This window comes from Phycodurus eques, chromosome 17, assembly GCF_024500275.1.
Source record: "Phycodurus eques isolate BA_2022a chromosome 17, UOR_Pequ_1.1, whole genome shotgun sequence".
Classification (NCBI taxonomy): domain Eukaryota; kingdom Metazoa; phylum Chordata; class Actinopteri; order Syngnathiformes; family Syngnathidae; genus Phycodurus; species Phycodurus eques.
Window position 1 is genome coordinate 8220717 of NC_084541.1, and position 25858 is coordinate 8246574.

At 41.5% G+C, this 25858-nt stretch overlaps 1 protein-coding gene across 2 annotated transcripts in view; it reads right to left on the reverse strand.

The window, feature by feature from the left end:
- ephb4a (eph receptor B4a) overlaps positions 1 to 25290 on the reverse strand; it is a 41696-nt gene extending 16406 nt beyond the window's left edge. The window contains exons 1-3 of one of the 2 annotated variants that reach the window (XM_061702327.1): positions 25174 to 25290; positions 24554 to 24739; positions 19 to 89 (exon numbers count right to left, since the gene is read on the reverse strand). In XM_061702327.1, coding sequence (XP_061558311.1) covers positions 19 to 89; positions 24554 to 24632 — 150 coding nt within the window. In that variant the 5' untranslated portion in view covers positions 24633 to 24739; positions 25174 to 25290. Of the gene's footprint in view, positions 1 to 18; positions 90 to 24553; positions 24759 to 25173 lie in introns of both variants that reach the window. The other variant, XM_061702326.1, reaches the window with a different exon arrangement.
- Positions 25291 to 25858: the final 568 nt, after the last annotated feature.

Consider the following 25858-nt stretch of genomic DNA (forward strand, 5'->3'; position numbering starts at 1 on the left):
GACGCCGTGCTTACATACCTCAGGTTTGGCCTCTGAGAAGATGGTCCATCTTAGATCAGACGTCTCTATTTTAGTATTCATCAGCACCTCTGTGAAAGATATTTTAATGTATTAGAAACTATACCTGTCACAACATTACTTACACCTGCCAATGAGGCACACCTGCTGCCTCATAGTGGGTCATAGTAGGGTTCAAGGGCTACCATCACTTTTATTATTGTGATTGTGGTTTGCAGTTGTGTATGCTGCAAAAATTTTGCAAAAATATTTGTCTTGTCTTAATTCTAGTGAAAACTAATCTCATTACACCTAAAATAAGACTTATTATGAAAATATTTACTTGTTTTAAGGCATGTTTTTTGCGTTAAGTATGAGTTGTTATACTTAAAGTAAAAATTTGCTTGAGACAAGTAAAAAAAAAAAAGTTACTCAGTTAATGAAATTAGTTTTAATAAGAAATAAGACAAATATTCTTGGTAAGATTTTGAGTTTTTGCAGTGCAGAAATGTGCATCATAAATTTTTTTTCTAGTACAATAGACACCTTTCGCGGCCTCGCTATATCGCAGCTTTTTTTACAGTACAATTTTGCATGCATTTTTTACAGCGTACGAACCCGCATTGTGCCCTAATTGCCTTCGCGTATTTTTTACAGTGTAATTCTGCATGTTGTTTTTTACAGCGTAGCCTCCGTCCACATGTGGACTATAGTGGCCTTAATAACATCACCATTAAGAATAAGTACCCCTTTCCCCTGATTGACTCTGCCTTTTCCCCCCTTCACGGGACAACAGTTTTCACCAAGTTGTATCTGCGCCAAGCCTACGTCCTTGTCCGCATTCGAGAGGGAGAGGAGTTGAAGACAGCATTTAACACTCATAGAGGGCACTAAGAGTACCTCGTAATGCCTTTCGGCCTGACCAATGCCCCTGCTGTCTTCCAGGCACTAGTCAATAACGTCCTGCATGACATGATCAGAAAATGTGTTTTTGTATACCTGGATGACATCCTGGTTTTCTCCCGTCCCGTCGCAAATCACGAATGACATGTTCGACAAGTACTTCAGAGACTACTTGAGAACAAGCTCTTTGTTAAAGCAGAAAAGTGTGAGTTCCATGTTCCAAAGACCACCTTTTTGGGTTACGTCATTGCTGAGGGGCAGCTTCAAATGGACCCAGCCAAGGTAGCTGCAGTCACTGAGTGGCCAACGCCATCCACAAGAAAGGAGCTGCAGCAATTCCTTGGCTTCGCCAACTTCTACCGGCGGTTCATTCGGAACTACAGTCGGGTGGCAGCAGTCCTCACTGCGCTCACATCAACCCTAACGTCCTTCCAATGGTCTGAGAAGGCCGACGTGGCCTTCCGTGAGCTAAAGAAACTTTTTTCCTCAGCTCCTATCCTCGTTCATCCGGATCCACAGAGGCAGTTCATAGTGGAGGTTGATGCATCAGAGGTGGGGGTTGGTGCAGTGCTGTCTCATCGATCCGAGACTGATGGTAAGGTCCACCCTTGCGCCTTCTTTTCTCGCAAGTTGTCTCAGGCGGAGAAAAATTATGGGATCGGAGACCGGGAGCTCTTGGCAGTGAAGATGGCGTTGGAGGAATGGCATTACCTGGAAGGCGCCGAACACACATTCATCGTGTGGACCGACCACAAGAATTTGGAATACATCCGCTCTGCTAAGAGGCTGAGCTCCCGTCAAGGCAGGTGGGCATTGTTTTTTGACCGGTTCACCTTTACCTTGTCCTACTGCCCAGGGGCCCAGAACACCAAGGTGGATGCCCTGTCCAGCCAGTTCGCCTGGGAGAGTGTCAAGAATGACCCAGATCCCAGCTTGTCTCCACATTGCTTTCTGGGCTCAATCACCTTAGAAATAGAAATGCTGGTAAAGGAGGCCCAGGAAGAACAAGCTGATCCTGGTGGGGGTCCCCGGAACTCCCTGTTTGTCCCTGATTCGGTCCGCCCCCAGGTGCGACACTGGGCCCATTCATCGCGACTTACCCGTCACCCTGGAATCCGCAGAACATTGGCCTTCCCCCGTCAACGCTTCTGGTGGCCCACCATGGAAGATGACACCCGGTCATTTGTCTCTGCATCCACAGTATGTGCTCAAAATAAGACATCCTCTAAACCAAGCTCTGGTTTACTGTGTCCGCTTCCCATTCCCAGACACCCTTGGTTGCACATCGCCCTGGACTTCGTTTCTGGGCTACCCACGTCAAATGGAAAAACAGTCATCCTCACTGTGGTGGACAGGTTTTCCAAAGCAGCACACTTCCGGTCACCCTGGAATCCGCAGAACATTGGCCTTCCCCTGTCAACGCTTCTGGGGGCCCACCATGGAAGATGACACCCGGTCATTTGTCTCTGCATCCACAGTATGTGCTCAAAATAAGACATCCTCTAAACCAAGCTCTGGTTTACTGCGTCCGCTTCCCATTCCCAGACGCCCTTGGTTGCACATCGCCCTGGACTTTGTTTCTGGGCTACCCACGTCAAATGGGAAAACAGTCATCCTCACTGTGGTGGACAGGTTTTCCAAAGCAGTACACTTCCTGGCACTTTTCAAGCTTCCATCTGCCAAGGAGACTGCCGACCTGCTGGTCCAGCACGTGTTCCGCCTGCATGGCATCCCATCTGATATAGTGTCTGACAGGGACCCCAATTCACCTCACAGGTTTGGAGAGCGTTTTGAACAGCGCTTGGTATAGGTGTTAGTCTATCCTCTGGCTATCATCCTCAGACTAATGGGCAATGTGAGCGCACCAATCAACAGCTGGAGACGGCGCTCCATTGGATATACCAGTCTCGTCCCGCTTCATGGAGCACCCACCTTGCCTGGGTTGAGTATGCCCATAATTTGCTGCCCAGCACCTCCTTGGCCATGTCCCCTTTTCAATGCTCCTTAGGCTACCAACCTCCACTGTTTCCATCGCAGGAGCATGAACTTGCAGTCCCTTCAGTGCAGGCCCACATACGCCGGTGCTCCAAGGTCTGGAAGCAGGCCCGCGCTGCCCTTCTCCGGTCCTCTGCCATGTCTCAGGTACAAGCCAACTGTCGCTGCAACCTTGTTCCCGCTTACACGGTGGGTCAGAAAGTGTGGCTCAGTATGAAGCATCTATCACTCAAGGTTGAATCCAAAAAACTGTCCCCCCGTTTCATTGGCCCTTATGAGATTGTGGCTGTGGTAAATCCATGTGCGGTACGCCTAAAGCTCCCTGCCTCTCTCCGCATTCACCCCACCTTCCATGTTTCCCTGATAAAACCAGGTTCTTTCATTCCTCTATCACCCCCTGTGCCACCCCCTCCTCCTCCCCTGGTGGTCAGTGGTCATCCCGCTTGGGCTGTGGACAGGCTCCTGGATGTGCTTCGCCGGGGTCGTGGCCTCCAGTACCTGGTTGACTGGGAGGGCTATAGTCCGGAGGAGCGGAGTTGGGTTCCTGCGCGGTTGATCCTGTGCAAGTCGTTGATCCACGACTTCCATCGTGCCCACCCCGGTTACTTGGCTCGTGTGCCAAGTGGCGCCCGTGGGAGGGGGGGGTACTGTCAGGTCTGCTGTTTCAGCACCCTGAGTCCAGCCCGTGTGTGTGTGTGTGTGTGTGTGTCATGAATGCTTTGCAGGGTTGACGTGTTGGAGTCTAGCAGCTGCACCTTGTCATCCTAATTACACTTGACGGCTCTTAAGACGCTGTGGGACTCCAACTCGTCGCCAGACTATCAACGCTCTACATCGAGTTCGTAGCCTAGCCACCTTGCCTATCTTTTTGCTTTGAAGACCTAGTGAGTTACCTCTCCCGAATTCTTGTTCTTTGTTCCCAGTCTGCCATCTGCCCTTGCTCCCTGCAAACCAGTGCTCACCTCTTGCGGCCCACCGACAACACGGACTCCTACCCTGCCAGACCGGTCCTCGTTGGAACCCTGCCAATCCCGGATTTAGTCCTCGGAGTTTCTTTGTTCGCTTCCAAGCTGCAATAAACCGTTATTCACAAACTCACCTCCCCGTCCTCTCTTCATCTGAGTCCAACTTGCAACCTGAATCCTGACACATCTCCTCTGTGCCATGTCTCCTGTACAGCACAGAATGCGTTCGGCTTGCTAAATTTAAATTTGTGTTCAATTGCTAGCAGTGTGACTCTAAAGTGCCTCCTGTTTACAAGTTTTCTCCCAGACATAACCAACAATGTCGACGAAACGTGGTGCACCGACAAGGGCACCTGCGGTTGCACCCAAAAGGCAAAGGAAGGTGCTAACTATCGAAGGTGGCATCTCTGTTTATAAGAATCTTCTCGCCAAGAATAAAAAAAGAGCGGCAACAATTACCTATTACTATGTTCTTCTCTCGGAAAAAGACAGTGGAAAAGTATGCTACAGCGGAGCGGCGTCAGGACGAAGAGGGACAGTCAAAGGAAGCGTGAAATACGCGCGAGTCACAATTCATAATTTCTTATGTTTCCAACCTTATACGTTATTCATTACAATTAAATTCGTTATTGCTAAAATTGGGATCATTATTTGTCAGGAAATGTTTACATTTTTATTTCTTAAACAAATGTTTGGGCCTTAAAACAGGTTTTGACCTTTGTTTCGTTATACAATAATATTAACAATAATAATAATAAGCACAACAACAACAATAATAATACAAATAATAATGTACTTATTTTTCTTACAAAGGTTTGAACTTTGAGCGTGTTTAAACAAGAGAGAAATGTGACAAAATGTTAATGGTGAGGTTTACAGGCTTAAAACAAAGTATAATAATTGTAAAAAATAAAGTTTCCTACTTCGCGGATTTCACCTATCGCGGGTTATTTTTGGAACGTAACCCCCGCGATAAACGAGGGAACACTGTACTTCATTGACTCATTGACCTACTTATCTCAATGAGAAGGCCAAAATTTGAGAATACTGTATCCTATTAGACGTTTAGATGTACCTAATGTTATGGCTTGTGAGTGTAGGTTCAATGCAATGACTTATTGTATTGTTAAGATGTAACATTAATTGAGCATGAAGGAGTTTGGCTAGTCAATAATAGACGAGAAGATCACGACCATTCTAAAATCCCATTCTTCCTCATATTTGTTTTGCTTCTCCCACGTCTCGCCTGCTTCCTGTGACACGGCATGCTAAAGCCGCTTAACGACCACACTTACACTCAAAAACACACCTGGACAACCATAGTGTATAACAGGTCTTAAACCCTTCCGGTTACGATCTGCGCTTACAATTGAATTGATTTTTTTCCTGTTATCTTTGATGGGGCAGGCTGCTGGCCGACAAACAACCAACAAGGTTGTGCTGCGATTCAGGATCTCAGTAAAACCAGAAACGCATGTGAAATATTTTGTTTAAATCGACTTCTTTTCACAGGAGGACATGTCCGCCCCCTTCGCTCAACTGGCTTTGCAGTTCTTCTACAAGAATTGTGGCTCGGATGCGGTTTTAGAGGCCATCGTGTTCCCTCCAGAATTCTCATCTCCAGGGTCTGGCCGTTTGGTTCCACCAGTAAACGGGATTTAATGCAACTGTCTCATGTGCCACGATCAAGTGCATGAAAATGGATGTAGGCATAAAATGAGTTTTGAGGCTGCATTTATCATTGTAGTTATTAAATTGCTTGGTTAAATCATTCTGATTGTCATCTTCTACATAATTTCCTATTACAATTTACCTGCATTGCCATTTACCTTTCTAGTTAAATGGGTTTACTGGAAATGACCTCATTAGAAAAAAAAACAGCTTGAAAGTGACAAATTGTTTAAACTGCTCACATTTACACAGGAAAGGAATTCTCTCTCTACTGCAGTTGTAAAATCAACAATCAGGGATCAAACAGTGATCTGAAGCATCACCTTTGACTGAGCAACCAGACTTCCTCCCTCTATCCCCATTGTTGGGATTTATGACACCATTGTCATCCTCTGCAACCAAGAGTCTAGCTTTGTTCAATGGAATTTTTTCCCAATTAGCTTTATTTTAACTGTTTGTCTAGCTGAAATCAAATCAGTAAAAAATGTTCACTCCTATTTCACGACAAAGTCAAACAGTGGCTTTTCTTGATTCTACCCCAGACTCGCCTCAACATGTTGCCCAGTTTTCCGGCATATGCTCAGATTACATGTCGCGGGTGTCTCAGATTTACAGATTTCAGCACATTGCATTAGGCAAACCTGTACAATCTGATGGTAACCAAAACAGCACCTTATTAAATAAATAAATAAACTAAAAATCAGCCTTATAAAAAAAAGATAATGCTTAGCTTTGATTGACATTGACACACACAATTTTCTTGACATTGCAAGGTGTTTTTCAACATTTTCCTTAATATCTCAGTGAATAAAACTAAAGATGAGTCGTCAGACATATTCAGGACATTTGTAAGCATGGGGGGGGGATCCAAATGAGTTGTAAGAGATTAAGTGTGCATTTATCAACTATGATCTCCGGTTATTTTCATGATGAAAACTTTACCAATGCAAGAACCTCTGTTCATATTCAAACTTTTCAAAAGCATGAAACAGAATATGACTGGAAATGTTCGCGGCTGTATGAGGAGTCTAAAATTCCTTCACCAACTCCCATCAGATGACAGACGACTAGCAGCAGTGAGCCAGTCAGCACCTCCCCAGTGTTCAACACAACTGGCTATATTTTATTTAATTACACTAAGAACTGCAGTGCCTACTATTATTCATCTCTGTGATCCTGCATAAAATGAGACACTTACCACACCCCAAAGAGCAACACAGAAAGGCAGCCCTTTTTCTATGAAAACACACCAATAAAATGCACATTATTTGACATCCTCCTCTGTTCAGTTGCTTTTCCTTCTTACAATAACATCTGAACACAAAATAAATAATCTCAGGTGTCAGGTGACTCCTCGTGTCATTGTTTTTTTGCTGCTCACAGCCACAGCAGCTCACATCTTGTCTCCAGCTAATTCAATACATTTCTCAGTCAACACACACACACACACACCAATGGAGAGCTCATTGCAATCACAAAAACTAATTGCTGAAATCTCTGTTACAGCATTCCACCTCACTGATATTTTCTCATCTGGGTAACTGCTCTCCAACACAGCACTCAAATGCACATCCCACAAAAACACAGATTGTACTTTTTTTATTAACCTCCCCCAAGGATGTTGCTAAATTGATATGATCATGCAAAATAAACAATGCGCACAAAATTTTATTTCACATTATTGCATATTTGTTTTACATTATTACATATTTTATGCTTGTATTTGAATCAGCACCAAAATGTTTGATAGATGATACCTACATTGTCTATGAAAGTCCACATTTTGGTGCTAGTCCAAATTAAGACTGGTTGCCTTGGCAGAGGTCTGCATTTGTTTCTTTGTTTGTTTGCGGGATTACCCAAAAACTATCCAGATGAAGATACATATCAGGGAGTTATTTTCAGTTTTGTCTACATTTATATTGTCCGGTGGATGATGTAGGAATCTTCATGACAAAATATAGGCATGTGCAGGAGGTGGGTTGGGTATCAATGAATGTGTACAATTTGGAAGCAACTAAAATTTGGATTGTTTGGCTTGGGCTGAGTCTGAGTCTCTCCTGAGTGCAATGCTTGATTTTTATCTCCATTTTCACTCCTTGAAAAATAAAAACGTGCTTGACATTGGTTTTCACTTCAAAAACAGAGAAGCCCAGCAGCTTCAGTAGGATGTTTACATGGGAAAATTTTAACTACAAACCGATAAAACCCTCTGTTGCTTAGGTTCTTTGTTTACATGACATCGGCAATTTTGGAGCCAGAATATGCAAACATTTGTCTCTCAGGATCTTAAAGGCCCTATAATATAAATCCTGAGATTTGTTTGTAAATAGATTGTACATGTTTGAAGATAATTGCTAAAAACGTGCAAATACTGGGAACTATGTAGTACTCAATTGTTGAGGGATAGAGTTAAACTGCTTTTCACCATTTCAGTTTTCCTGATTTTTTCCCCCCTTTGAGAATGGCTAAAACAGGCTCACACATTTTGATGCACTTTGGTGCCGGCATGAATCGCCCCTCTCCCACTTGAGCGCCTTTTTTCGCATCAGTGATTGGCCTTCGCATTTGCAATGTCGCGTTACCCAGCTAGCTATTCCTACACCCCGAAAATGCATCTTCCCTTCGGATAGTCCGCTGGCGTGACAGCGTTAGAGTTCTTCGTTGTCGGCCATGACTGCCCACAAGTCACGAAGAGAAAGACATAAGAGCGAGGAGGGTGAATTTCTTTTTTCTTTTTTTTAAGTCCAACTTGACAGCTAGTGTGTGGACAGGGACTTCGGGGTGGCTAGCCCCCTTTAAAGTGCCTCATTGTCGCAGCATTGAATAGCCCCGCGATTACTGGGTGGGATATATTCCAGCCACTGGAGGCTTTAAGAGGATTTATTTTCTCGGCTCAAACGTGTGGTTTTGTAAACAAAAGAAAGATGCGAGACGAAGTCATTCCGCGTCTAAGAGCAGACAGAATGACTTGATTTTTCCACGATTTTGAAGCCTCATTTATATACTGTATTTTCACGACAGTAGGGTGCACCGTATTAAAAGGCGCAGTCTCAGTTACGGGGTATATTTCTGTATTTAAAACACATATATAAGGCGCAGCGTATTATTGGGCGCAGGCATGGTAAAACATAGGCTATCTTAAAACATACGGTAGCATGCATGCACGCTAAAACAATGTTTTTAAAAAGGCAGCGGGAGCAAAACTGAGTTCGGTTGTACTTTATTGAAGTATTTAACAATGTACTCACATTATTTTTTGATCAATGGTCATCCACAAATCCATCAAAGTCCTCATGTTCCGTATCCGAAATGAACAGCTGGGCAAGTTCTCAAATCAAACACGCCAGGTGCGAGTCAGTCTCGTTGCCGTGCGAAGGCTCAAACAACAGTGCAAGCAGACACGTTAGCCCAGCATCCACAATCCATTCACAAATTGCGCCGTAACTCGCCTGCCGCTGCCTCCTAGTCTTAGTAAAGCTGTGTTCGCCATGTGTCATCCATCGCTTCAACGCCACTCGCAACTTCACTTTGAACGGCCAGTTTACACCGATGTCCAGCGGTTTGTCAAGCCTCCCGGAATGATGGCAAGCCCCAAGTTATTCTTTGCTGATTAAACCATTGCACGAGTTCCTCGCCTTGTTTTCGCGTTTTGTTTTTCTTTTTTTTCCGCAAAAACTCAGCTTGGTCTTCTTGACTTGGCGAAGCTCGTGTTCCTGCTTCCTCCACTTGCGAACCATGGATTCGTTGATCTAGAATTCTCTCGCGCCTGCTCGGGAGTCCTTAGCCAAACCGATGTTGTTTTGCACAATGCACACCCCGGAAATGCTCCCAGTCAGTAAAGCGGTTTTAAAAAAAAAATAAAAAATTAAAAAAACCCGGCGCTACATCCCTACTGGGGGCGTGGCTTTAGCCTCCTTCCCCTGTCCTCAGCCATGTCCGCTTTTCCTCGGTGTAAGCAGCGTGTCGGCAGGAAATGCTTAAAAGAAGAAAAAAAAGAAAAAAAAAGTCGAGCAGAGCGCTCATCACACAACAACATTTATAGATGTTGGAACTCGCTGCACACATAAGGCGCGCCACATTATAAGGCATTTTGGAGAAAATTTAAGACTTTTAAGTGCGCCTTATGGTTGTGAAAATACGGTACTTTGCAAAGTTTTTCCATCATTCAAATTTGGCAGGGATTTTAACAACATTCTTCTCTGTGGGGTTTCAAATTTAGAGGACATACTTTCACTTGACTTGGACTTTAAAGAGGTCATTTTATATAAAATTAGCACAATAGAAAACCGTAATGGAGGACCACACCGCTGCAGTAGCATTTGTGATTATGACACTTCTCCAGTAAAATGTGCATTTAGTGCATATGTCCAGCAGAGTCACATTGCTGAATGTCTCCATTCCTATATGGAGTATGCAGAAACAGGGCTTTCTAAAAACCATTTTGTCTGGGAGGACAAGCAGTTGTATGTTTGTTTACTTATGAAGTGACATCCAACTATGTGCCTAACATGCATATAACAGTGGGTTTATGAAATTAAGGATTATTTTGATAATGCTACACATGAATAACCTCAAATATAAAACAAAAAAAACAAACAAAAACACAGCCCAAAAAAAATATTTTTTTTTATGTCGTCATTGCATCCTATAGTATAGATAGTGTGGCACTGTTGTAAAAGTACACCAGAGGCAAATTGGATGACAAAGTTTGGGATTGCATCTTAACTGGATTCATCCAACCTTCTGCATATTTCTAAATAAAGGCATATTCGACTGCCCTGTATCTTCTTTCAAGTGCACACCTGCCACACTTTCATATGTTGATTGGAGAGGGTAAAAAAGAAGCAGCACCCAACCCCTCCTCACCCCCAACCCAGGCATAGTAATCATTGTTTATCGCAGCTCTATCATTAAGGTTTATGAGACAGGATGTGTGAGTGTGAGTGTTTTCGATGAGATGGTGAGCGTTTCTATTATGTGCATGCATGGCCTTGCCTCTCGCTGAAGTAGACTCAGAATTAAGTCTTGTTAAAGGAAGCTGACGTTTCCCCTACATTCTTTCAGCAGCAGTGGGGTTGGCCACCCACCCGCCAGAAAATTTCCCTCACGCACACAATGTCAGAAAACAGTAGAAACAATAGAGGCTCGTCATCTGGCCATATTTAACTGCAAAAACAAACACTTCTACAGTAATTACAGTACAATTGTCCTTATTACAGTCAAATTACAGAAGTGTACACTGAGCTTGAGTAGTCAACAATAATGGTCTCGTACATTATATATTTCAAAAGAAAGAAAACAGATAGGCTTGCCCATTCTTCTATGTAAAGAATATGATAGCCGAAGTAGGTGGGTTATGTAACGTAATACAAATAATCCAGCTCTGTCGGTACAACAAACTGGTAATGAGAAGGTGTTAAATTTTCTGCAAGAAAGGGAGACAACAATAGAGGGTGTTGCATAGATCCCTTTTGAAATGTAAAACCTGACCCTGTATTTTGTTTTTTTGTGTGCTTTTTATAACAAAAGGGGAGGGTACAAACAATACCGCACCCTCAATTTGTCTAGGTCTGTCTTCAGACTTGAGATTAACTATGTAATATTCAATTGCACGACATATTTGATCTGACGCTTTGACATTTTACATCATTGACCGAGCTTTCATCTTTTTTGTGTTACAGCTTTTCCGTCACTTATTTTCCACTTTGCCTGTGGCTCAGGAAGCTAAGAGGAAATTTACAGCTCTCCTTCTGCTACAATTAGACCCCATTTAATTCTAGCAAAAAAACAATCTCATTTATCCGCACACAAAAATAAGTGTACATGAAACAAAGGATGGCAGTAGATGTTAAGGACCAATGAATTCCCCCTAAAATTATAACGATGGCACTTTGTACATATCTTGTTGGCTCTTTCAAAAACTGCTGTAGTTCGCCCCCCACCCCCCACCTGTCGTGAAGCGGAATACAATGTATTTTATGAGGAATTGTACCCTGGGTGTCACCTGATCCTAATGTGCATTTTGAAGACCATCATTAGAAAATTACTAGTCAATAAACTTAATGGAATTGAAATAAATTAACTGCTTTATGCAACTTTCTTTATATTGTACAACACAAAAGGCTTCGGAAAAGCCATAAATTACAGTGAAATCCATGAAGAAAGCAGGAGGTTTTCAAGAGCAAGAAGCATTAAAAGTTAGCCAGCATCTGAAGGCAAAAATAGAAAATAAAAATGAAAATTAGTATGGCCTTAGTGTTGCAATAATCAAAGCAGCAAATTAAAGATTTTTGAAACGTTTGGATGAATGGCCAACTGGATGGAGGACTCTTGCATATGTTTTAGATTTTGTAAATGGTATGTCTGGTGTCTAGGGAAATTAGATGCATGTTTCAAAATTACTAATGAAGCTTTTGGAAAGATCTATTGGCCTAAAGTTAGATTAAAAGATTGATTTGCAATGGTGCTGAACAATTAGCTTAGCATAATGACAGTGTACTAGAGGGCAACTGGCCTGTGTCGGTTTAAATAAATATATTTTTCAAAATAATACACTATCTGGATTGTTGGTTTAATTGGAGCTTTATTATCTTTGGACAGAGCCAGGTTGGCTGTTTCCACCTCATTTACTCTTATGACAAACAGACATACTTGTATTTTTAGAAGCCTTGTCAGGAAAGCAAATATGCATCTTTTCCAAAAGGCAGTCTAGTTCTCTGAACCCATTTAGATTAATTCCTTCTGCCTGCTATCATAACATTGGGGTAAATTAATGGCTCTCTTTTTAGCATTAGTTTATGTATAAACACCTGGGATTCATTATGGTAGTTTTGTCAATTGAGAATTTCAATAATTGCAAAGGATTATCATACTTGTATGATGGGAATGCCATTCTTTCTGGAAGTGGAGATATACTGTATAACAAACATTATTGTTAGCAGCGAGTGCAAAAATCAAGATTTTTTTTAGTCACGTGTCAGCTTTCCATTTGTAAATTTAACTATTTAGGCACAACCTTGAGTGTGCACGTGGGGCATTGTTTGTATGTCTTATGGTTGAGTTGTGTCTAGTCTGATTAAACCTCAGCTTCCTGTAATTCCTATCCCCTTCCTGTGTCCGGGCTCTGGTGGGGGGCCACTCACCGACGTGCAAACCATTCACATTAAGCGAGGCAGACACTGTATAACTGCTCAACACAGAATAACAAAAGCCTCCTGTGGTCCACGTGGATGTGCTCAGCTACTTTGAGTATGTGTGTGCTCATGAAATGGTTGGAGAGAGGAGCGACTTTGAGATGAAAGAAAGGTGTTAATGTTTGACACCTACCCCCCTTTTTCTAGGCTGTCGGGATGCATATCAATAAGGGCTTGGGCTGGTCCCTGTCCCAGGACAGGATGTGACCTAGTTTTGGAATATTCTCAACACTGGACAGAAACTACAGATATGACCAGAGAGGATCCACACAGCTGTCAATCAGATCCACAGGAGATTAAAGTACACTTCTTGGAAACAGAGCCTCTGAATTGTTTGGCTGAGAGCCACACATTCATCAGAGTGGACAAACATATTACTTTAATAGGCGGTTTCGCAGCACAGGAACGCACCAGGTGGCAAGAGCATTGACAGGAAAATCCCCCTAATTGTTCATGTCTGGCTTTCTGCTTCAATTGTAGCACAAACCTATGAGTTTAAATTTTTTTGCAAAAGAGAAAAAAATATTGTGTCCTATTCACAAGAACAAAACCTCTGGGAACAAAAACTCCAGTTTAGAAACCATCCACTCCTTCTGCTTATATTAACCTGTCATTGTTCTGGCAGACTTACACGGCAACCAAGTCGAGAATTTTGACCAGAGTGGATACCAATAAGAGATTTTTGAAAAGATTTACAAAGAAACGACCATGCATTCTATTCGCATTTGAAATTTGTAAAATAACAGCCTCTGTTTATACAGGCAACCACTTTCAACATTTTGACAGAAATGGTAACGCATCAATTTATTAATGCCCTTTTATACTACCTGGTAACGCCAGGATTTATATTTTTTTTCTAAGTCACTTTTCCTTATAAATGGCTCAGAATGTTGTTCTGTCAATAGTCTACCTTTGAAGGTAATTAACAGATCTAGATTAACGCTTGTGCAAAAGATGAATACCGACACTGTTCGACAGGGACGTGCTCCTGACGTTTAACTGTAAGAGCTGGGGTTCAGTGTAAAAAGCAAAGGTGGCTGATTTTTCTGTTAGAGCTCTGCTATTTTGCAGAAAAATATGTCAAATAAACGCTATAAACTTGCAGTTCGAGGCTCCAAATTGTTATCATGTACAGGAAGAGCCAGGATTACAAATGTTTCTATTCAAAACAGTTTTGTGGAAATGGCCAACCGACACAGTAATGGAGTCTGTTGTTGAAAATATAGATGCAAGAGTCTAGTCTGCACCAATCAGCGTCAAACACCACTGCAGAATTCCAGTATCTACCCTCGGGTCGATACATGTTTAGCCCCCAAAAAGTCTCTGGTAGATGACCTTAGGGGTCCACAATACGCACAATGGTGTGGGTCTGCAACAGAAACCTTTGTTCTTAGTCAGCGGTGAGCCTTTCCTAAATTAGAGACATGTCAGACTTTACACAGGTCAGCTTTTTAAGTGGTAAAAGGTTGAGTATTCTTTTTTTGCAGTACAAGCCTGAAATTGTTTCCATTTCTGGCAGTTTTTTCAACCTAACTTTGTTCTCCCCCCATGGCAACCGTTGTTGTTTGCCATGTCCTAAATTAAATAGTTCTGAGTGGTGAGATAACAAAAGAAAGCATTCAATAAAAGATCTTGTCTGGGGTGTTTGAGCACAAAACAAATGTTCACTGCAATTCCAGCTGAATTAATATTAATTCAGGAGGAAACAAAACATTGCATTCTTCAAAGTCACATACGTTCAAATGGCTATGTCCATCAGGGTGGTATAAAGGTTATGACCCCGGCATGAAATTTAAGGTTAACAGAAGGTAAAAAGGATATGAACATTGACTTGGTTCTGCTCCATTTACATCACCGCCCACACGTAATGAGTTTTAACCCGTGGTGTCAAATACTGTACAGTGCTTGTGCGTCTTGGACTCAAACAAGCTCTTCCTTTGTATAAACAACATTCACACGCAGCTCTCTGGCCAAAAATATTCCCAGGGAGACCATTGTATGGAATGAAAAATTAACGTGAACTAGTCTGAGACTTTTGGAAAATAGACTAGTCCGTTTGTGCGCTTATGACTTTCTTGTTTAATTACAAATATAACACAAGAACAAAACCTTCGCTGAAATTTGACTCCACTGTTGTACATGCCCATCATGTAGAACACATTATTTCAACACATTGGAGACTTTAATGTGATGCACTCTGCCTCATATGATTGATGCAATTGCTTCGCTCCACAGCACATTTCAGCATCTCAGTAATATTGATCCGCCACTAAGTGAGTTCACCTCTTCCAATTATGGGCACCACTCTCAAGCGCTCTTCAAAAATAAACTGGCCATTTGAAAAACGCGAGAGCTTCTTTACAGCACTGTTGCAGCTCTCGGGAGGCTGGCTCATACGCTATCCATAGTAAGGAGGAAATAATTAAAAAAGATGAAAAACTAACTTTTTTCCAAGTTTGCTAAGGGCTTTTAAATCAACAATAATGGGAATTAATCATAAGGAGGCTACACTTGAGAGTGACAAGTGATTTTTTGGAGACAAATAAAATGTATGTAATTTCTCGTGTATAATGCACACCCATGTATAATATGCACCCCCAAAGTTGACCTCAAAAATCTGGAAAACCCTTCTACCCATGTATAATGCTTTTTTACAATGCATGATTTTGCGTCTACCCATATGATCAAAACATGTAGTATTATCTGTATTTTGTTAGTTTTTCCCCAAATAATTATTCTTAAGTTAAGCACTTTTTTTGAACACATAATCCTTTTTTTAATTTACTTGCTCTTATTTTGAAATTCACAGCCCAACTTTTATTTACTAAATTAGAAAACACGCAGTTGTGCTCTTGTTTGATTACCCAGGCAGAATTTGTAAGATGGGTACAATTCTTTAAAGAAAACACAGGACCAGGTGAAACACATTTTATTTCAATGGGATTCAAATTAAACGGTAAAGCATTTCAGAAAAGCATTATCATTAAACAAAACATAACACAAAAATAAATTAATAATGGTTGTTGTTCAGTCACCACCTATCAACATATTATTCTGATAATTCCAAGATCAGGAAGAAAACAAATTGTCTCTCAAATCCTCCTTGCTGCTGGATGGGAGAAAAGTGCCTCAAAAATGTGGGTCACTTGTATTGATTAACACAGCCAAGAACATTTTTATTCATAATGTAAACTGTCACACCGCAGGAAGCCTGGAGCTGAACTGATGAAATACACCCAAAATATCACTCTGTCGGATTTAATAGGCCAAAAAGCATGCAGCTGCTCAGAGAACGGATGCATGCTGCTCTCTGCTGACATCATTTCCAAGACTTTGGTGTAACAGTATTTGTTTTAAAGATGTGCTTCACAGAATATGAAAGCACATTCGTTAAAGAAGGGAGCAGTTACAACATTTACACAATTTGCTGCTTAACTGTATTTTTCTTTTAGTCTAACTATAGTCTAACTCCATGCAACAAAAATCATTCATTCTAAGCAGTAAAACTTACAGCGGCTAATGGAGTCTAATGCCGACTGCTAATCTTAGCAGCTAGTGCTAGCCGTAAAGCAGCTCGCCGCATAGCCTAGGGGCGCACCGTCACTTATATTTTTACACGTAAAAATATACGAAAGTGTTACTCAAAACATTGCCGGTCCTGTGCAGTTAATAAACATTTTATGAAGGTGACAGTTTGTAACAAATTATTTCCATTATTCTGGAATCTGAACAAATCGGAGGTTAAATTAGTTTCCCAGAACTAATGTGCATGTTCGACCTCTAATGTTCTGCTCTATTTAAACGTCAGACACTGCGCTTTAGACCTTGGGATCGTTCACGAATCATCAAGCAACGTTCCGCAAAGCAACTACAGTAGTATGAAGCTGTTAAAATCTTCATTAATACACACGGGCAGCAATTTGTATGTGCCGTCCCAACAAGAGAACCATGGTAAAGCATTGGTTATGTGCTTTCTTTCTCTAGGAGGCGCATTTTCATCCTCTTGTCCCCTGGCCACAAAGAGGCCCAGGGTTCAGGGGTTAGTGACCCCCTGTGGCTTGAACAATTTCAAGCCATGCAGGGATAAAATCTGTGATGATCCCCTACACCAGCAGGAGACTCTCACACCCCCATATGGGATATACCTGAGCTGATCATTTGTCAGTCTCGTATCATGTTATTTTTGTAGTCAACAACTTTATTCATTAATTTTCCCTACCGCTTATCCTCACTAGGGTCGTGGGTGTGCTGGAGCCTATCCCAGCTATCTTTGGGCGAGAGGCGGGGTACACCCTGAACTGGTCGCCAGCCAATCGCAGAGCACATATAAACAAATAACCATTCGCGCACACACATTCACACCTACGGGCAATTTAGAGTCTTCAATTAACCGAGCATGCATGTTTTTGGGATGTGGAAGGAAACAGGAGAACACGCAAACTCCAAACAGGCGAGGCCGCATTTGAACCCAGGTCCTCAGAACTGTGAGGCAGATGTGCTAACCAGTTTTCCACCTTGCCGCCAAACTTAACATTAGTTCCTGAAAATGCATCTTAAAACTGTTCTATCATGTAAAATTATCCCAGATCACATGACTTCTGTTCCTGCCGAAGCATACGTAATCCCCAGAAATGTTTGCTTATGTACTGAAGGATTTTCTTTTAAAAAAATAATATATTTAAAAAAAAAATATATATATATATATATATATATATATATACACACACACACACATACATATTATATATATATATATATATATATATATATATATATATATATATATATATATATATATATATCAAAGCTTTTTCTAAAGCAGAATGTAAAATGTATTTTTGGGAGTAGAAGAAATACCATGGTGGCTAATCTGCTGCGGAGGTGGGCAGCTTCAAGCAGTGCTGTCTCTGGTGACATAAACCATCCAAGAGCTATAACAAGACTCCCTACAAACCCCAAAAAAGTCTTATGTTTGGACACATCCTGATTTTACTCACTCAAAATCACTAAAGACACACAGGGAGTGAACTCTTTTAATCAGTCCGTGCATTGCTCCAGCCAGCCTGCAAGTCTGTGGCTAAAGATAGACACATCTTTGGATGTGAAGCCATAAGAGTACAAAGAGAATTGTTTTTGTTCTTCGACGCCCCAAATTTCATTTTCCAATATATATATTTTTTTAATGCAAAACCCGTGACTCCATCCAATCTAAGGGTGTAATAAGCATAATAATACACTTACCGGCCACTACATTAGGTACACCTAAACAGCCCAAGGAGATCCGATACATGGTCTGCATTAAATAAGGCTCAGAAACTCAGCTCAGTCGGATGCAATTCTGTTCTACACTACTTCAAACTACAACCACAATAATAAACGTATTGTTAAATACTTACCTCTGAAAGTGTCAGTTATAAATATCATGATATTGTGAATGTGTACATCACGTTGTAAATGATAATGAGCAAAAACAAAGTGTGAAGGAACCTGTTGGGTGCAGAACTCCCAAAAAACGAATCAGCCAGATGCCAAAAATGGCGTTTGAATGCATCGTAAAGAGAACTCCCTGACTCAGGGTTTAAAATGCGACTCCCTGCTTAAGCTCTTAACTGTGTGCAGCTGTAAGAGAGCAGCCTGCTCACAGGAATGTCTCAGTTACGCTGTATAAAGCAGAACCCACACAGCGCAGTGCGTGAAAGTGAGCCCCTTCGAGACATGCTGAGCTGGTGTGCACACGCAAAGGGTGCAAGCAAACGTTGCATGGGCTCTGCGACTTGCATTTTGAGTTGAAAAAAATAAAATGTGCACATGCGACACAAGATGTAGGTCAAGGACGGAAATATCATGGGCTCAAAATGGTACATAAAAGCTTGCCTCTTGACATTATCGTATGTCAAGGTTGCAGATACTGTAGACAGCTTTAAGCTGCTTTTTACCATCCAGTTCTTGAATGAGGAGGAAAAACAATGGCAAGAAATGTGGATTTCCAGTTTATGCCTGGGCACATCTAATGGAATGACAGATGAATGAGAATGATGGACAAGAGGTAATCAACAGTTTTCCTTCTAATTAACAGCCCTTTAATCACTTAATTATGATCACAAATCCAGCCCCAGGTGTGTATCATTACAAACTGCAAATAGGCTTGCTCATTATGCAGACATACTCAGGCTCAGGTCAGTCTTCCCATCGCTCCATGACTGGCGTCAAAGAGATCCCCCATTGCCACAAAAAAGTGCCATTTGCTTGCTGCTTACAAGCTCAAAGGCTGTGGCCTCATTCACACTCTGCTGCAGCCCGTCCCCATTGTGTCCCACTCTCAGGGAGCCAAGTGTGGGTGGAGGACAGACGGGCTCTCCAAAGTGAATGCCTGATGTGGATGTATGGGTTGGGGTTCGTATCCTCTCGACTATCATCCACCTGCATTTATTTTCCGCGAGGGAATTACGCATCCCCGCAATGAGGGCACTTGTGGCACTCGGATGCCTGTTTAACTCTTGCGGAAGCTAATCACAGGAGTGAGCTGCTGAGGATGACGAGCTAGCAGCTTTCAGAGAGAGGGAGTGAGGGAAGGTTGGGCTTGCTTTAAATGCAAATCCCTTTCTTATAAAAATCGGTTCCGTTTAAAAGGATTTCTGGGAATGGATCCACATTTCTGCAGCAGGGGGAGAGTCAGCAAGCGAAATAAATAACATAGCAGCAGTCTGGCATCAAGGAGACAAGAGGATGTGCTGAAAGAGCGGCAAAAGAAAAGACTACATGTGCGTTAAATGAAAAGATTGTGGCTCATGTGAGGCCTTGTGGATAGAAAAAAGAAAAAAAAAACAGCCTCTGAGCAATTAATGGTTTTAAAGACGATCGCAGTTTCAGTTTAGTAATATACTGTTATGATTGTCATGCCGAAGAGGAGGTGAAAAAAAATATAAGATAAATATGTTGACTTACATAAACAGACATTGTGTCACCGGGCTTGCAACCAATGAGCAGGGTACTATAAATATCTAAAAAGAGAATTTTGCATCAAATTCGCTGTATTGAAACAGAGGCCTCCTTTGCTCCACCACAGGCATAAAAATACTACATGCTGCTTCTACAAGTATGGCACCAGTTCAAAAAGGCAAACTTGCAGAGCTTCCAATTAAATGTATATATCCTAGACTTTACCCGATTTTATCGGGCTGATCGGTATCGGCAGATATTTAGCATTTTATGGTGACCGACTGATCGGCTTTAATGTCATAATTCACCGATCCGATCAATGACATCATTGATCGGCTCCGTAAAAAAGACATTTACTCTGCGTCACCATCGTGCACAGTATAGTTGAATCCAAAAGCTAGTTTATTTTTAGCCTTGTCGCGCTTCTTTTGACGTAGTATTGGAAATATCTGACGGCCAATAAAGTTATTAAAAAAAAAAAAACATGTCGGCAGTGTGGAACAGACAACATGTCTGAGACAGACAACACGTTATGCCCGGATCAGACTACAAGACAAATTTGCTCTTTCACGATTTCACTGTATCAGACTACTGCAATAAAATCTTGTATTCAGATACCACCGCATCGCGTTTTTTACATTCATTGGACTTTATCTTGTCAACCCAAATGCGACCGGATAGACTCATTACAGTGGCAACGACAACAAGAGTGGAGCGCGCCGACTTTGTATTATAAGGACAAAATGGGGGAAAATGTGCGTTGGTGGTCACCGCTGCTCAGGAGAGGACATTCTTTTAAGGCTTGCTTGAGGTATGTTCCCGTACTTTGAATACGATACGGCTCGCAAGCAGGCAACAAAACGCTATGTAGCCGAGCAAGCTAGTGGTACCACGAACGGTTTGACGTAAACATGCCGCCGTTCTGTCGAATCATGCTCGAAAGTTTCACTGTGGGTGAAGTAATTTAATGAAAAATAATTTAATTACAGTAAGTTAGCACCCATTATTTCTGTCATGTAATGTTGGTTTGACCTGACTGATTAGATTACACGATCTGACTAGAGCAGTGATTTCCAACTTTTATGGAGCCAATGAACATATTTTACAATTGAAAAATCTCACGGCACACCAACAAACAAAAATGTCACAAAAACTGGATACATTGATTACTGTATGTACTTCCTGCCATCTAATAGAAGACCATTTATCATTTGTTCTGTCTGTCACTATGCCTCACTGGCATAAATAGATTAACAAAGTAATTGTAAATGTAATTTTTTGAGCAATTAAGTACACAAGTATATACAGTAAATGAACAGGTCATTTAAATACACACATTACTCCATCTTGTGATCGGATCGGTTATCGTTTTTTTCAACTTGCTGATCGGTGATAGGCCACAAAAATCCTGATCGTGTAAAGCCTAATCTATACTATTGTGATAGTACTGATAACTGCAATAACTTTGGTCACAATGATTTTGATGTGAATGTTTCACACCATTTTAACACTACAAATTGTGTCATTCTGAGATGGCACACAACTAAAGCAGCTTTGTTCAATTTTGCATGTAGAGTGCCATAGTAAAATTTGCAACAGCCAGGGGGCCACCTCGTTTTTTCCCCAACTAGATACCAGCTTAAAGAGTGCTGTCAATGTTTTTCGTCTGCCACAATGAGACTGGCCCCCGCTAAACAAACTAGACAGGAGACTACGCTCTCTTGCAGCAGCAAACTGAACTCGAAGAAAGTACCAGTTGTTGATACATACCATACGGCAGTTTAAAAATTCATTTACATGGCAGTCATGAACCACAGTCAACAATTTTCTCAAAGATGATAATGCCTTAACCTTGCTTCTGAATGCCAGTAGACAATACCAAATCACCAGCACTACTGTCATACACAAGCTGAATGGAACAGACTTCTGTTTACCATGACAACCACAATGATCAAGCAGATAATTCAGTAACTCAACCTAAGAAAAATATCTTCAAGCTGTGACACCTCGACATAATCGAACACAAGCTAATGCTTCACACGGAAATAGTCCCATTTGTTAAAATGAGAACATAGAGAAGGAGGAATCAAGTACAGTATATAAGAGGCATTTACAAATGTCCACTCAACATAGCCACATCATGCCCCTCAAAATAATGGTTTTGTTTACAGTAGTGTGGTGTTTTTCATCAAAACGTGGTAATGAACAAAAGCCACCATCCTCTGTGTGGTTTTTAATGCCACCACAGAAGATCAGTAATGTAAAGTTTACGCTCATATAATTGAATCTCTTACTACAGTGTGTCTTCTTGTAATAACTGAAAGCTTCTGCCGTTGTCACTTTGTGGGGCTTGGTATGTACTTTTGTATACAAATAGTAATTCCTACATGTGAGGGGGTGAAATAACTTTTTTAAACCACTTTCCACCTTGAATCCCACCCCTCAAAGCTTGTTATAAATTTCCAGCCCAAGTAATTATCCGATCAAGAGGTCTGGGTTTTAATCTTCACAGCGACAGAACGACGAGCGATCCGGCCTCGGAACAAGCTAGTAAGTCATTTACGGTCTTGCTGAAGAAAAAGAGCAGCGGCTTGGCAGCTGCGAGCATCATCTGCACTCACTTCAGACCAGAATCCGCAACTTGGTGGACGACGACAAAGCGGAACCTCCAAATTGAAACATCCCAAAGGTTGTACGATTTTGAACTCAAATAACGGGGGAGGAAAAAAATTAAATCTTCACGCATGACATCGCACGTCGGTCACAAAATAAAGCTTTTTAAGGGTTAACGAGATTGTGTTTTGCTTTTCTTTGGATTTTTTGTTGTGCGAAAACAGACGGGTAATAGGATTTCAAAAACATGACTGAGCTTACTGTGACAGAAGAAGGTTGTACACACGTCTCAGACATGGCTAAAGGGTTGACATCAATAATAGTTGACCGTTTCAAATCTTAATTATCGTGATCATCATATTTAGCGTTTTTGAGAGGAGTACTGGCGGTACGGTGGACGACTGGTTAGAGCGTCTGCCTCACAGTTCTGAGGACCGGGATTCAATCCCCAGGCCCGCCTGTGTGGAGTTTGCATGTTCTCCCCGTGCCTGCGTGGGTTTTCTCCGGGCACTCCGGTTTCCTCCTACATCCCAAAAACATGCGTGGTAGGTTAATTGGCTCTAAATTGCCCGTAAGTGTGAATGTGAGTGTGAATGGTTGTTTGTTTGTATGTGCCCTGCGATTGGCTGGCAACCAGTTCAGGGTGTACGCTGCCTCTTGCCCGATGATAGCTGGGATAGGCTCCAGCACGCCCGCGACCCTAGTGAGGAGAAGCGGCTCAGAAAAAGGATGGCTGGATGGAGAGTAGTACTGCCATTGTATTTTGGTTTCTCCCATCTGGTGCATGCTGAGACAGCATATAAACAGAGAAAACAAAAGACAGAAACTGTAGAAAAAGAATTAGAAAGGTTTTATCATACAATAATAAAATTATGTTTTCACTTTTTTAATAATTTGAAAAGTTACTTTAACCATTCCCTTTACTGTTCATGAAATATTAGATGATAGCTGAAGTGACTTGGGTGGATAAGTTTGATATATTTTCTTTCCTATGGGACATTCTCTTTTTTTTTTGGATAAACAAATAAGATGTTGAACTTTAAAATTCCACTGTTGTCTCAAGTTTTTCACCAGTGATACAGACCTCTATCCACAGTACAGGAAATACATCTCTTCAGAGTTTGGCAGGCACAGATAGTCATTTTTAACAGCGTTACAACCAAACAAACAAGTATTGCCTATAGGAGGTCAAATAAAAAAAAATATGCTTGGCATTACATCATTTGTACATATGGAAAGCATCAATTACAGCACAATTTCACGACTTTTATCATGCAGATTCACACATTTTAATGTTTGACTTCACACAACAAAAGCATGGCTGACCTCATCTGAGCGCTATCATTGTGGTTCTATAGTATAATAGACACCATAAAGACCCCCTCTTTCTAAGAAAGGCCCTACCAGAGGCAGCTGACAGGTTGGAGTTCCTGCCACAGTATAAGTGAAGTCAAGCATGTTTCGTGTGTTCCTGTTGACAACCAGCATTGATTGAAACTTGGCATGAGATGCATTGTTTCATGTTCAAAAGTGATGAGCAGTGCTGGAATAGTTTGGGAAATTAGCCAAAGAATTAGTGGAACACGATGTGGCCTCTTTTATTCTTGTTAATGCAACTTTAAAATGGCATCGGGGCATCTATCAGATAACAGGAGGAGGTTTAAGGAAGAAACATAACTGTGTGTCGGTGTGTAAATATCATTAACCAGAAAAACCTGATGGGGAATCAAAAGTCAGCCCTGACAGAACTGCCCCGGGGGTATTGTTTGGAGTACAAACCTAACAGCTGGTATACTGATCTTCCAAACAATTTCATTTCCCAAAAGGATTTACTGTATATCAAAAATACAAATCAGCCACATATCTCAAACCAATACAATAATGATCGGATTCAGATTAAACAATTGACCAGTTTTTCCCTTTACAACGTGTGTCTTGTATAGTTTTGTATTTTAAATTGGGTACTTCACAACCGAATGGAATGCAAACTTGTACCTATTATAAGAAATCAAAAACTGTAGACAGGTTGCACACAAATATAAGAGAAACATCACAATACAGTAACATTTACATACACTTCTATTGGGATTTGATGGCATGTCTACACCATTATGGTTACTGCCATCAAATGTACGTAACTTAAGTGGTGTTTGTAGTAGTCTCAATTGAGAATTCCTTGTGGTTTGGAATCCATGCACTTTCTTGTGGACTACTCCAAACGGGGACCCGCCTCCCACCACAATAAAACAAATAAACAAAGTACTTGGAACTCACCTTCCTCAGCAGAAGCCAGAGGAACCCAGTCCAGGAAGATGTATCCCAGCAGGCCAATGATCCTGTATGTCAGCTCCATAGTGATGGCGAATGGTGCACAATGGATTTGTGTCCTCTGTTTAGCCTTGAATGAACAATCAGATGGCACCGGCGTCTCGGCTGTGTTCTCGCTGACCGCAGACCACTCTGCATTTAAAGTGGACTACTGAGAGCCACAAAGAAAAAAAGCGGTGGCTGGAGTGCACTTTTAAAAAAGATATGACGCCATACGTGTGATGATTTGGAGATGGGGGGGGGGGGGGGGGGGGGGGGGGGGGTGTCACATTAAGTCCAACTTGAAAAAGTCACAAGAGGGCAAAGTCACACGTTTTCTGTCATGAAGACAACTTAATAAGCGCTTAACGTACTACGACACTTCTTCCAAAGTCTCTTCTGCAATCCAAAAAGTTCAAATCTCCAACAATGACACCTCACATTTTTAGGAGTCCGTCCATGCCATTTTATTGTTTAACACACCACAAGAAAATGAAGCAACGTGCTCAGTAATTGACCAGCAAATGCACCACACTGGTTGGCTCGCAGGTGAAATCCACGAAAATACGAGTATCGACAGGTCTTACCTGGCGAAAACTGTCTGCCTCGTGTAAAAAGACTAAAAACAAGACGAAGCAGCTGATGAAAGTTGTGCGGCCGGCAGCGGACTGACGCCGAAGCTGTCCACCCACAGGCGAGGAGACTTTTCCTCATCCGCGCCGCAGAGTCCAGAGTCCAGCTGCAAGCAGCAGCACCAAACTCCGCCCACTCCTGCCTCCAGAACAGCGGGGCTACACGGTCCGTGATATCACAATAACTTCCGGAAAGTACCATCAAAATAAAAGATAAACCTCCACCTTTTAGTTTTCCATTTAACATACCGTGTACTCCGGTATTCCAAATAAAACAACTGGTACTCATAACAAATAAAATTATATATATATATATATATATATATATATATATATATATATATATATATATATATATAAATACAAATACTTAAAATGTGTCTCATATTTCCAGGAATTGGTACAAACGGCGCTTACTGAGACACTCATAATAAATCAGCAAGGCTTTCTCTGCTGGCTTAAACACTATCAGAACTTCAGCACTGACCTACATTTACGACCTGAATTTTAATATTGCATTTATTATTCTCAAAGATCAATTCCCTTTATTTGTAACATTTCTCTTCTAAGAGTACATGGATGTCAGATATGATTTTTTTCCCTTTTTTTTTTTTTTTTTTGTCCAATCAGATTTCAGTTT